Raw genomic sequence first — 13,013 nt, 5'->3', positions numbered from 1 at the left:
GACATGGGAATCAAACTTACATGAAGTAACAGGAATGCTGTCTACATAAACTGTTCTGTACCTCTGGGCTTAATTTGTGACTTTTATTAGTTAGGAGTGTCAGTTTAATATTTGTGGTTTCAAAATGACTGGTCAGCTGGTTTAATAGATGTTAGTTCAACAAATTAAACATCAGAAACTTACAACAATTCATTACTTTTTTTTAACAATGATGAAAATGCAAATCAATGTGAATTTTATGTTCTGCCCTAGAGTGAATGTTACAGTTTTAATATGGCTAACATCTTCCCTCATTTAAGCTGCTTAAGCTCATTCTGCTACTTGACTACTTATAATTGTAATCCTTTCCAACAAACTTGCATCATCATGTTTCTTTTGAAATTCTGTTCATCTATCACCTTATCCACTTCTAATCCAGATAGAGCGATTTAAATTGTCTATAATATTACCCAAAACATAAGAAATTTACAACTACAATGAATGGCTGAAGACTGTAGACCATGCTTGTCCAAAGAATGGCCTGGGGCCATATGTGCCCATGAAGCCCCTCTTTGTAACTCCAAGCACCAATTTTCAAAATCCCAGTCAAAGAGGTGAGTTTCAATGCTAGACTCATCTTGGACCTATTCCTCCATTCATGGACTATTCTTCTCCCTCTTTTGCTTCTGATAGGCGGACTAGTGAGCCTACCAGCAGTGAATGAGGGAGGGAACCATCTCCGATTGGAGGAGCAGCTGACCTTGGCATTGGTGAATGTGCTGAGCCAAAGGAAGTGAAGCAACGGCGAGGCAGCAGCCAGGTACATCTGACCTGAAGTCCAGGGACAGCAAGTTTGAATCAGACCTGGCCTGGTTCAGCCTGAGTCAGGGCCCAGGATGGTGATGTTTAGGCAGACTTGGGGAAGAGACAGTATCATGGTGAATGTGTAGGTAGGAGGGATTGAGTGAGGCATGTGTGTGGATGTGAGTAAGTGTGGGTGGAAGCCAGTGTAGTTGTGTGTTGGTGGGAGCGAGTGTGTGTGTGGGTTGCAGTGATTTTGGGTGGCAGTGAGTGTAGGGGTGGCAGCGAGTGGGTGTGACTAAGTGTGTGTTTGTGGGTGTGGGTGACTGAGTAAGGGGGCTGGGTGTGAGTGTGTGTGTGGGGTGTGATTGTGAGTCTGCCTCAGGCCCAATCTCAGATTTTTCACTCTCTCTAACCACTGCATACACTCACTTTTTTTAAATAGAAACCTACAGTGCAGAAGGAGGCCATTCGGCCCATCGAGTCTGCACTGGCCACGATCCCACCCAGACCCTATCCCCATATCCCTACATATTTACCCGCTAATCCCTCAAACCTATGCATCTTAGGACTCTAAGGGGCAATTTTTAGCATGACCAATCAACCTAACCCACACATCTTTGGACTGTGGGAGGAAACCGGAGCACCCGGAGGAAACCCACACAGACACGAGGAGAATGTGCAAACTCCACACAGACAGTGACCCAAGCCGGGAATCGAACCCAGGTCCCTGGAGCTGTGAAGCAGCAGTGCTAACCACTGTGCTACCGTGCCGCCCAGTGTACTTACATACACTGACCCTCTCACACGCCGGTTATTTTTATTACTTCTTTGAACTAAACAATTTATTGTTATAGCATTGCTGCACTTTTGCTCAGCAATTGCTGGTTTCCTTAAAACCGCAACCTTTTCTTTGGAAATTCAGTTTATTCTTGTGGTAACCTCATTGTTCGGAAATTTGTTCATTGGCCCCTTGAGCGTAAAAAAACATGCAAACATGACCCAAATGAAAAGGTTGGACAAGCCTGCTGTAGGCTGATCATGTATCAGTTCTTGCTAATGGTGTTTCCAATTTTTAAAAATTACAGCCCTGAGTCGAGGCTGCAATGGAGGAGCACAGACTGAAGTCATGCAAGGAAGCTCAGACTGTTGCCTTCATGACTGGAGATAGGATTGTTCAAAGGGGCTTACAGGGTGTCACAACAGTCCAACAATCTGCCCTTCAACCACTTTCTAAGATTGTTGAAGCGCTGCCCCAAGGGATTGGCAGTGTCCCAATCAAGCACAATCCTTCTGTCCTATCTCAGGATGACAGTATTTCTCCTCCTGCCAATCCCACTGGGCTTGTGCCCTTGCTGTTGTCTGTCAGCCAACGAGGCATGCCAAGATTATGTAGTCCAAAGACAGGCCTTTTGCAGCCGGAAGTACATGAGGCCATCTGTAGACCATCTACAGTATCTTGCATTAGTCCCCTTCTGTGCTGTGACCATTCTACGGGTGAATTTAATGCTCCCATCTCCCTCTCACATGGCCATCTAATTGAGTGGTTTTACTCAGGAGGCAATAGTCCACAGAAAACCTTTGCCTTTAACCTCCTAACCCTTCTCCTTGCTGGTGCTCTCCCCTTGCTACCCCCACCCTGCCCACACTTACCTCTCTGCAGGGACCCAATGTCAATCCCTGGTGAAGATCCCCCAAGTGCAGTACCAGCGGTTCAGCTGGCACTGCCAGTAATGGAGAATTGCCAGCTTCTGATTGGTTGGAAGCTCTCGGGGACCCCCTGCTTGGGGCTTAATTTGACAGATGGTTGAACACTGTTCAAGTGCCTGTCAGAATTATTGGACCGTGGAATTGTTTTATATATTTTAATAAACGGACGGGAAGGTGTTCTACAACTAGATTGAATATGGTGGTTGCAGTTGAAATAGAGAAAGTGCGGGAGCCTAATACATTGGGAAATTTTTGCTTCATTTTCATACTTAATAGGATTTTTATGATTCAGGATGTTGACGTAAGAGCAATATTTTGTAGTGTTCTGGAGCCAAACATATATTACTATGCAGTCCGAATGAGAAAGCATTCTGAAAATGAAGAAAACACCCCTCCAGTAGTGAAAATTCTAATTGTATTTACCCACTGCAATTGGGATATTTTGTTCATGAGTAAACTTTATTTAATTCTAAAGCCAAACCTGTTTAACTAACTTTTGACTACCAACCTCTCCTTATTCTGTGCTAAGAGCAAAAGCTATTTACTAAATGGGTGTCTCACTTTTCATTTCTTTTCAATCATCAAACCAGTTGTATAGCAAACCTCTTGAACTGCTTCACAAGGTGACTGAAGTGCAAGCAACAGGCTTTCTATCAGCTGTTTATTTTATTACACAACTACGCATTTTTTCTTTCCATCAATTTTTTGCCTTTTGCAGCATCTGACCTGCCAGCTCTCACTCTTGTGTTAGGCAAATACGTATTTTGGTTTTTACAACACAATTTACATAAGTTTTCAATCTGTATAATTATTGCTGATCTTCAAGGCCACTTCAACATTGACTACCTCTTGTCTCCTAAGGTGGTGCTTCAGTTCTGTGGCCTTGGTTGCTCTCCAGTAGTTCCATATTAGGTGTCCATTCTTTATGCACGACCCTGGATTATGAGTGCCAACGGAACTGCCACTGTTTATGAATTTTTATATGCATTTTGCCTTGGAAAACATTTGGAGAAGAGTCATATTTATTAGATGTAAAGCACTGTGATGAAAGATAGTTAAAATGCTAATGAACTAGTCCCATAGCCCCACAGCAACTGGTAGTATCCTGACACCCAAAAATGTGACCTGAGTCCAGTGAATTGCTGAGGTGAGATCACTCCTGGGTTTCCGGCCTGTCGTAAGGATGATAAAATTCAGCCTATTGATTTTAGGCAGTGGGATCATACTTCGGTAAATATTGTGTTTTACTCCAGGTCTTTTCAAAATAGATGTAATGTGTGATGAATGTTTAAAGATTGATAAAAGAAGAATTCAGTACATCATCAGCACAATATTCTTTTTAACTCTTCCATTCCCTCTTAGCAATGTCAATGAAAACAGTGTATGTTGTTTAACAATGTTTATGAACTTTTAGTGATAAAAGTGAAATACTCCATTTTTCCTGATCAAGATTGAATCAAAGTGACCATTATTATTGTCGGAATTCTTGAAAATGATAACTCCTTTATTTTTCTATTATTCATTCATGGGATGTGGGCATCACTGGCTGGGCCAGCATTTATTGCCCATCCCTGAGGGCATTTAAGAGTCAACCACATTGCTGTGGCTCTGGAGTCACATGTAGGCCAGGCCAGATAAGAACGGCAGGTTTCCTTAGTGAATCAGATGGGTTTTTACGACAATCGACAATGGTTTCATGGTCGCCATTAGACATTTAATTCCAGATTTTTATTGAATTCAGATTTCACCATCTGCCATGGTAGGATTTGAACCTTGATCTCCAGAGCATTACCCTGGATCTCTGTACCAATAGTTCAGTGCAATGCCACTACACCACTGCCTCTCCGGAGTCATGACATCCACCTTTCCGCTGCAAGTAAAATATTAAGATGGTAGTAATTTATACAGGTAACAAGGAGACAGTCACTGACCGAAGCTAATGGTTTGAAAGAGCATTGGAAAAGGTGAGCAGCAATGAGAAACTCAGCTGGCAGAGAGGAGGGCCCAGAGAAAACAGAAGCCAGTGAATCCTGTACCTTCTCAGTTCACTGTCTTCCTTGGCAGCAGATGTGGCAGAGGCTGTCACATCTGAGTGGGGTCCCCGAGCTACGCCAGACAGTATTTAATACAGAGTTGACCAACGTGGCAGAAATCATTGTTCTACGAGAGAGAAGGCTGCCAAGATTAAGGAATAATTTAGATAGGACAACCCCATTTTACATGCCACAGTATCATGTACTGTACTGTCATATCTTTTGGTAAATTCAATGAATACCAAGTCATGATACTTTATATTTCCAGCATCTTTTATTTTTCTAAGTTGGTCAGTATCTAAAAGAGCAACAGATGTCCATACTTCATCAGCTGTTTCAGTTCTAATGAATACACCAAAACACTAACCTCACTGGCAGATTTAGGAAATGAACACAATAAAGATGTATAGGTTAGGTGGATTGGCCATGCTGAAATGCCCCTTCGTATCCCCAGATGTGTAGGTGAGATGGATTAGCCATGGGACAGTAGTGAGGAAGGAGCTTGGCTCAGAAGATCTGGAAGAAGAGTAATATTTATATAGAATGAAGCAGACTATTTTGTCATTGTACAAAACCTTAGTTAAATCTCAGTTATAAAACAAGGATGGAATTTCTACTTTGAACATAATAGGCACTCTGGTCCAATTACATTCAAAATTGCACAAGCTTTCAGGAATCAAATTTTTACCCAAGTACGGGGATAGGGCAGGGGAGAGGGCCTGGGTATGTTACTCTGTCAGAGAGTCGATGCAGACTCGATGGGCCAAATGGCCTCTTTTGCACTCTAGTGATTTTATGATGCTATGAATATCATTTTTATATAAGATTAGAGAAGGAAAAATAAAAGTTGAGGACAAGCACATTTGATTTGGAGAAAAACACCCTCTTGCAAAATAAAAATTGACATTAGTTTAATGAAATATTAGATCAGCAATAAGAAATACTTAAACAGGAGGCAAAGCATAGACATATGCATTTCATTAAGGAAAAATAATTTTATCAGAGCCAAGATTAGATCAAATTTGAAACTAAAAAAGGATTAAGTACTTGGAGGGCTGATGATAGAAAATGAAAACCAAAACACAACTTAGGCAAAAGTTTGATTCCTGAAAGCTTGTGCAATTTTGAGTGATTGGACCAGAATGCCTATTATGTTCAAAGTAGAAATTCCACCCTGGTTTTAAAACTGAGATTTAACTAAGGTTTTGTACAATGACAAAATAGTCTACTTCATTCTATATAAACATTCTAACATATATACATATTAGCATCCTATTCGCTTTAGCTACAGTATCTCCACCAATATTATTATTCTTCCAGATCTTCTGAGCCAAGCTCTTTCCTCACTACTGTCCTTCTGTCATCCACCATTACCAAGCTTTCCCCAGAACTTCCCATTCTTCCCATCTTTTCAAAACTATGTTTTAGCACAGAACCCTGATGTCTGGTCAGAAATCGAGCCTTGTGCCTGTACTTGCCAGTAGTGGGACCTGCTAGGCAATTTTACCACAAGGGGCTTCCTGATTGCTTATCTGGGCCCAGATGTGGCCAATCAGGCTCCTGATGTTGACAGTCCAGTCAGAGAGCCAGCAGGTCTGACAGCATCTGTGGAGAGAGAATAAAGCCAATGTTTTGATTCTGGGATGAACTCCGTCAGAGCTAAGAGCAAAGAAAATAGGGCGGCACGGTAGCACAGTGGTTAGCACTGCTGCTTCACAGCTCCAGGGTCCCGGGTTCAATTCCCGGCTCGGGTCACTGTCTGTGTGGAGTTTGCACATTCTCCTCGTGTCTGCGTGGGTTTCCTCCGGGTGCTCTGGTTTCCTCCCACAATCCAAAGATGTGCGGGTTAGGTTGATTGGCCAGGTTAAAAATTGCCCCTTAGAGTCCTGAGATGCATAGGTTAGAGGGTTTAGCGGGTAAATATGTGGGGGTAGGGCCTGGGTGGGATTGTGGTCGGTGCAGACTCGATGGGCCGAATGGCCTCCTTCTGCACTGTAGGGATTCTATGATTCTATGAGAATCAGATGAGATTTAGACCATGGGAGGGAGCTGTAATTGGACAAAGGAAATGTAAATGAAGATGAAGAAAGCTAAGTGATCAGAATGTGTGAAAGGCAGGACAAAGGTACAGATTGTTAAGGGACTACCTGAGGAAAGTGGCAGTTGCCCTGAAGGGGAGGGTTGGAGAAAGATGGAGAGCAAGAATTGAGAAGTGGAAAAGTAGAAATATGAATGAATGAGATAAAAAGAAAAAAGAAAATAAAACAAATGGAGATGGGGTGAAGGTGGAGGGGAGAGTTCATGTTCTGAAGTTGTTGAACTCAGTTTCAGTCCAGAAGGCTGTAAAGTGCCCAATCGGAAGATGAGGTGCTGTTCCTCTGGTTTGCGTTGGGGTTCACTAGAACATTGCAAAAGGGTAAGGACGGACATGTGGACAGGAGATCAGGGTGGTGAGTTGAAGTGCCAAGCGGCAGGAAGGTCTGGGTCCTGCTTACGACGAACCAAAGGTATTCATCAAAGCGGTCATCCAGTCTACGTTTGGTCTCTCCGATGTAGAGTAGACTGCATTGGGAGCAACAAATGCAATAGAGCAGATTGAAAGAGGTGCATGTGAAGCGCTGCTTCACCTGAAAGGGGTGTTTAGAACCTGGGATGGTGAGCAGGCAGAAGGTAAAGGGGCAGGTGTTGCACCTTTTACAATTGGTGACTATTGCTGGTATCTGGTATTGCACTGGGGCCCATGTAGAGGATTGGCGATGAGTCTTTCAGAGTCAAGTAAAAGGATCAGGATGGGATTCCGGCAGAGGGGGCGCCAGTTGGGGGAGGGTCAGCAACAAGGGCAGGGTATGGCTTCCTTCAGGGCCTCTCCTTCTGGGTCCTTCAATTAGATACAGATTGGCTGCGAATGGGGTGAGCTGCCCCTAGAAGGTTGCAGGCAAACCCAGAAATATTTGCTGGATGGCCTTTCCAAATGGCAAGTTCCCCACCCGCCATTCGTTGAATACCTGCACCCTCCCTTAAGGGGCGGCACAGTAGTACAGTGGTTAGCACTGCTGCTTCACAGCTCCAGGGTCCCGGGTTCGATTCCCGGCTCGGGTCACTGTCTGTGTGGAGTTTGCACATTCTCCTCGTGTCTGCGTGGGTTTCCTCCGGGTGCTCCGGTTTCCTCCCACAGTCCAAAGATGTGCGGGTTAGGTTGATTGGCCAGGTTAAAAATTGCCCCTTAGAGTCCTGAGATGCGTGGATTAGCGGGTAAATATGTGGGGGTAGGGCATGGGTGGGATTGTGGTCGGTGCAGACTCGATGGGCCGAATGGCCTCCTTCTGCACTGTAGGGTTTCTATGATTCTATGATTCCCACCCAATGCACGCCTCCTCCACTGCTTCTAAATTCACCTCCAGGGCAAGGAGGTCCTAAATTCCACCTGTGGTCTCAGTTATTTGCTATATCCGTAATTATTCTCTCGAGAACCTTGCCTGTTGCTGACATTAAGCAAATGTTCCTGTGATTAGCCAGATCTGCCTTATCTTTTCATTAAATGCTCAAAATGATGTTGGCCGCTTTCCAGTTTAAGGGAACAGATTCAGACTCCAGTAAAGATATCAAATATACAGGCAAAGTGTTCACACAGAACCTGTCGCAGCCTGTAACTTTTTCTGTGCTTTTTCTCCGCCTTCACCAACAACCAGCACGGGAGCACAGTGGTTAGCACTGCTGTTACGCAGCGCCAGGGACCCGGGTTCGACTCCAGCCTCTGGTCACTGTCTGTGTGGAGTTTGCACATTTTCCCCGTGTTTGCGTGTGTTTCCTCCGGGTGCTCCGGTTTCCTCCCACAGTCCAAAGATGTGCGGGTTAGGTTGATTTGGCCATGCTAAATTGCCTCTTAGTGTCGGGATTAGCAGGGTAAATAGGCAGGGTTACAGGGATAGGATCTCGATGGGATTGTTGTCAGTGCAGGCTCGATGGGCCGAATGGCCTCCTTCTGGACTGTAGATTCTATGAACCATCGATGACATTTTCAACATACTATCAAAATAATCTGCTCATGGCCAGCACACTTCCAAAGTGCTAAGATAGTAATTTGCTGCATTTTCTCATAATCTCACATTTCTTCCTTGATATTCAGCTATAAATTCTGCAGGAACAATGCAAAACAAAACATGCCAGAAGAACTCAGCAGAGCAGATAGCGTCTGTGGAGAGATCAGGTCAATTACCTTTTGTCAGGGTATTTAAATTCTCCTCAGCTTCAGATTGTACATTAAGTCTGAGGGAAAATCATTTGTGTGCCAGGTAGATGTGGACATATTCAAATTAAGAATGCCTGTGACATGTCAAGCCCGGATATATCCACAACGTTCTGCTCACTGATTATTAACAGGATCTTTGTTCATATTTTTATTTGCAGTAGATTCAGTGGCAGATGTTAAGCAGGACACTGGGACCTTCACATCCGAGAGGACAATGGAAATTAGTGCCAATACTAATGCAGGGGAAAAAGAACTTGAGGAGTCTGCCAAGCCAGTTTCTAAATCCAGATTTTCCATGTCTTTTTCTCGCTCTGTACCAGGGCGTGCTAATGGCCCTTCCACAGAGCCAATATCAGAAACTGAGAAGCTCCAAACCAATCAAGGGGGTGTTTCAGTGAACACAGCATCAGTTGATACAGCGAATCTTCAGGCATCCTCCTCACAAAAGTGGAGTTCTGCTCAGAAGCAACAACAGCTCTCCACTGAATCAACAGACGCAGTGGAACACACTGCAAAAGAAACAGAACAGCCAAAGCAAAAAGAAATCAGCTTTTTTGACAAACTGTTCAAACAGGGAGATAAAGGCAAACTGCAAAATGAGAACCAGGGAGATCTGAAGGCTGCGGGAAGTCAGGGCAAAGTTGACACTGAAGAGGAAGCAACAGAGCTTATTCACAGACTGGATTGCACACAATATTCTTTGGTGAGTACTGTGTACTTTCATTCAATTAAACTAACATCTACAACTGAAATCGAGAAAAGTTTACAATTGTTCAAATGCATTTTGTTTCTCGACGTGTTTTGAAAAGTTAAGGCATAACAGGGGTAGGAATGCAGCACCCCTATATTTGGGTGCATGCTGTGACAGGCGCTTCATAAAATTCCTGTCCCTCAATTGTGAGGCCCAATGTACGCCTGATATTGGGTGTTGGACCTTATGAATGTGAAGTCAGTGTGGAGCGAATAGCTGGCAAAGAAATAAAGATCATGCCACTGATAATATCACAGAGGGGGCTCAGGTTAGTCCGGGATTGGGAAAGTGGGGTCAGGAGGTAGGAAGATGTTGATAGGGATTTGAGGTCGGTTCGGGAGGGGAGGGGGGGAAGGGGGGAATGCAGTAATTTTGGGGGGATGGCAGATAATGGTAGGAACAGCTCAGATTTGTTAAATGTGTGATTAAGAGAAGCATACCTGTGAATTGTTGATAGTCTCAAGGCTTTGTTAAAAGAAGGTAGTAAGAAGTCTCACAATACCAGGTTAACGTCCAACAGGTTTATTTGGTAGCAAGTACCATAAGCTTTCGGAGCACTGCTCCTTCGTCAGATGGAGTGGAAATGTGAACTTTGTTAAAAGAAGCCAGGGCTAACAATCCAATCTTGCAGTGGGGGATGAAATAGTCTCCTTATTTACTTAAGTAAGAGAGCTTATACATGTGAGCATCATGCAACAATTTTGTTTCCTTTTCCCATTTAAGTTGTTTATTTATTAGTCACAAGTCAGCTCACATCAACACTACAATGAAGCAACTATGAAAATCCCCTAGTTGCCACACTCCGGCGCCTGTTCGGGTACACTGAGGGAGAATTTAGCATGGCCAATGCACCTAACCAGCTCATCTTTCAGACTGTGGGAGCACCAGAGCTCTCGGAGGAAACCCACACAGACATGGGGAGGACATGCAGACTCCACACAGACAGTGACCCAAGCTGGGAGTCTTTATATGACAGGTTCTTCTTAAAAAAAAATTCATGGGATTTGAACTTCATTGGCTAGACCAGTATTTATTGCCCATCCCTAAATTGCCCTTGAGCAGTTAGTGGTGTGCTGTATTCTTGAATTGCTGCAGTCCATGTAGTGTAGGTTACATGATGTGGAAATGCCGGCGTTGGACTGGGGTAAACACAGTAAGGAGTCTAACAACACCAGGTTAAAGTCCAACAGGTTTATTTGGTAGCAAACGCATTTGCTACCAAATAAACCTGTTGGATTTTAACCTGGTGTTGTTAGACTCCTAACTGTGTAGGTTACACCCAGAGTGCTGTTAGAGAGGGAGTTCAGTGAAGGAATGGCGATATATTTCCAAGTCAAAGAATAAAGAAAAGTACAGCACAGAAACAGGCCCGTGCCGATCATGACGCCCTAACTAAACTAAAAAAAATCTTCTGCCCTTACATGATCCGTATCCCTCTATTCCCTCCCTATTCATGTACCCATCCCGATGTCTCTTAAATGTTGCTAATGTGTCTGCTTCCATCACCGCCTCTGGCAGCATGTTCTAGACACCCACCACTCTCTGCGTGAAAAAACTTCCCCCACACGTCTCCCTTAAACTTTCCCCCTCCCACCTTGAACCTGTGCCCCCTTGTAATCGACACTTCCACCCTGGGAAAAATCCTCTGACTATCCACTTTGCCTTTGCCTCTCATAGTTTTGTAGACCTCTATCAGGTTTCCCCTCAGCCTCCGTCTTTCCAGTGAAAACAGGCCCAGTTTATTCAACCTCTCCTCATAGCCAACACCCTCAAGACCAGGCAGCATCCTGGTGAACCTTTTTTGCACTCTCTCCAAAGCTTCCAGTAGTGAAGCGACCAGAACTGCACGCAATACTCCAAATGCGGCCTAACCAAAGTTTTATATAGCTGCAACATGATTTCCCAATTCTTGTACTCAGTGCCCCGGCTGATGGAGGCAAGCATGCCATATGCTTTCTTAATCACATTGGCCAACTGTGTTGCCACATTTAGGGAACTGTGGACCTACACGTCCAGATCCCCCTGTATGTTAATGTTCCTAAGGGGTCTTCTATTTACAATACACATCTAAATTTGATCCTCTAAAATGCATTAGCTCACAAGTCAGAATGATGAGTGGCTTGGAGGGGAACTTCCAGGTGGGGGTGTTCCCACGTATCTGCTGCCCTTCTAGATGGTAGCGATCGTGGGTTTGGAAGGTGCTCTCTGACAAGTCTTGGTGAGTTGCTGCAGGGCATTTTTTAGATGGTACACATGCTGCTACTGCGCATCGGTGGTGGAGGGAGTGAAGGTTTGTGGATGGTGTTCCAATCAAGTGTCAGATTTCCAGTCAAAAGGTGCAGAGACTTCCTGCCCACCATGTTGTGGGTACAGGAGACCAGTTAGTTAATCAGAAAGCAACAATGCATCGCTGAACTCATAAGATCATTATTTTTGATGGTTCAGAGGTTCAGAACTTTCTGTAAGGTTCAGGAATGCCCCAAATTGTGTTTCAATTTAGCCCACCTCCATCATGGTACAGGTAGGGCTACTATTTTTTTGATCCAATACTTGGTTGAAGTCATTAGGTTACATTTTAGCTTCATTTGAAGCAATTTTTAAAAGCGGCATCTCGGCCTTTCGGCTAAGATGCAAATGAGATCAAGCTTTGGAGGAGGTGCAATGACTCCTCCAATCAGCTTGGATCATGTAGATCAAGCCCAAGACAGGAGGTGAGAGCCCTGTCTTGTCAGCTTAGATCAGGAATGTCTCAACTTGTTGAGAGTCTGAATTGGACTTGATTTGATTGAATTGGATTTTTAAAAAATTAGACTCGGCTGTTATGGCCGCAAAGACAAACAGATATTTGACTCTAAGATTCACCAGTTTGCTGGGCTAGTAGACAACAGAGAAAGTGAAGAATATTCAGAGAAATCATAGAATCCTACAGTGCAGAAGGAGGCCATTTGGCCCATCGAGTCTGCACTGATCACAATCCCACCCAGGCCCTATCCCCATAACCCAATGCATTTACCCTAGCTAGTCCCCCTGACACTAAGGGTTAATTTAGCATGGCCAATCCACCTAACCTACATATCTTTGGACTGTGGGAGGAAACCGGAGGACCCGGAAGAAACCCACGCAGACACGGGGTGAATGTCTGTGCGGTGTATGCACAGTGACCCAAGCCAGAAATCGAACCCGGGTCCCTGGTGCTGTGAGGCAGCAGTGCTAACCACTGTGCCACCATGCCGCCCATCGGGAACAAGTTTGGTTAGTTTGGCAGTTTAAAAATCACTTGCATGAGCTGTGCTGATTCCAAAGTATCGGCAACAGAAAATTAGAAATAAACTAAGCAAAAACCAAATCTTATTATTTCGATTAAAAAACAAAACTCCCAGGCAGATAATTGACTAAATTAAGTGGTTTGAAATGAGATTGTAGACTCAGCGCCAGGGTCCCGAGTTCAATTCCGGCCTTGGATGACTGTGTAGAGTTTGCACATTCTCCT

The 13,013-nt window shown here is 44.2% G+C and overlaps 1 protein-coding gene across 4 annotated transcripts in view; it reads left to right on the top strand.

Moving 5' to 3' along the window:
• bcas1 (brain enriched myelin associated protein 1) overlaps positions 1 to 13,013 on the top strand; it is a 103,439-nt gene that overhangs the window by 33,183 nt on the left and 57,243 nt on the right. For all 4 annotated transcript variants that reach the window (XM_078236431.1, XM_078236429.1, XM_078236430.1 and 1 more), the window contains one exon: positions 8,931 to 9,475. In XM_078236431.1, the coding sequence (XP_078092557.1) occupies positions 8,931 to 9,475 (545 nt within the window). The remainder of the gene's footprint in view (positions 1 to 8,930; positions 9,476 to 13,013) is intronic.

The sequence above is a fragment of the Mustelus asterias genome, chromosome 20 (genome assembly GCF_964213995.1).
Source record: "Mustelus asterias chromosome 20, sMusAst1.hap1.1, whole genome shotgun sequence".
NCBI lineage: Eukaryota > Metazoa > Chordata > Chondrichthyes > Carcharhiniformes > Triakidae > Mustelus > Mustelus asterias.
The sequence above is the reverse complement of the archived record's forward strand: the minus strand, read 5'-3'. Positions and strand labels throughout refer to the sequence as shown.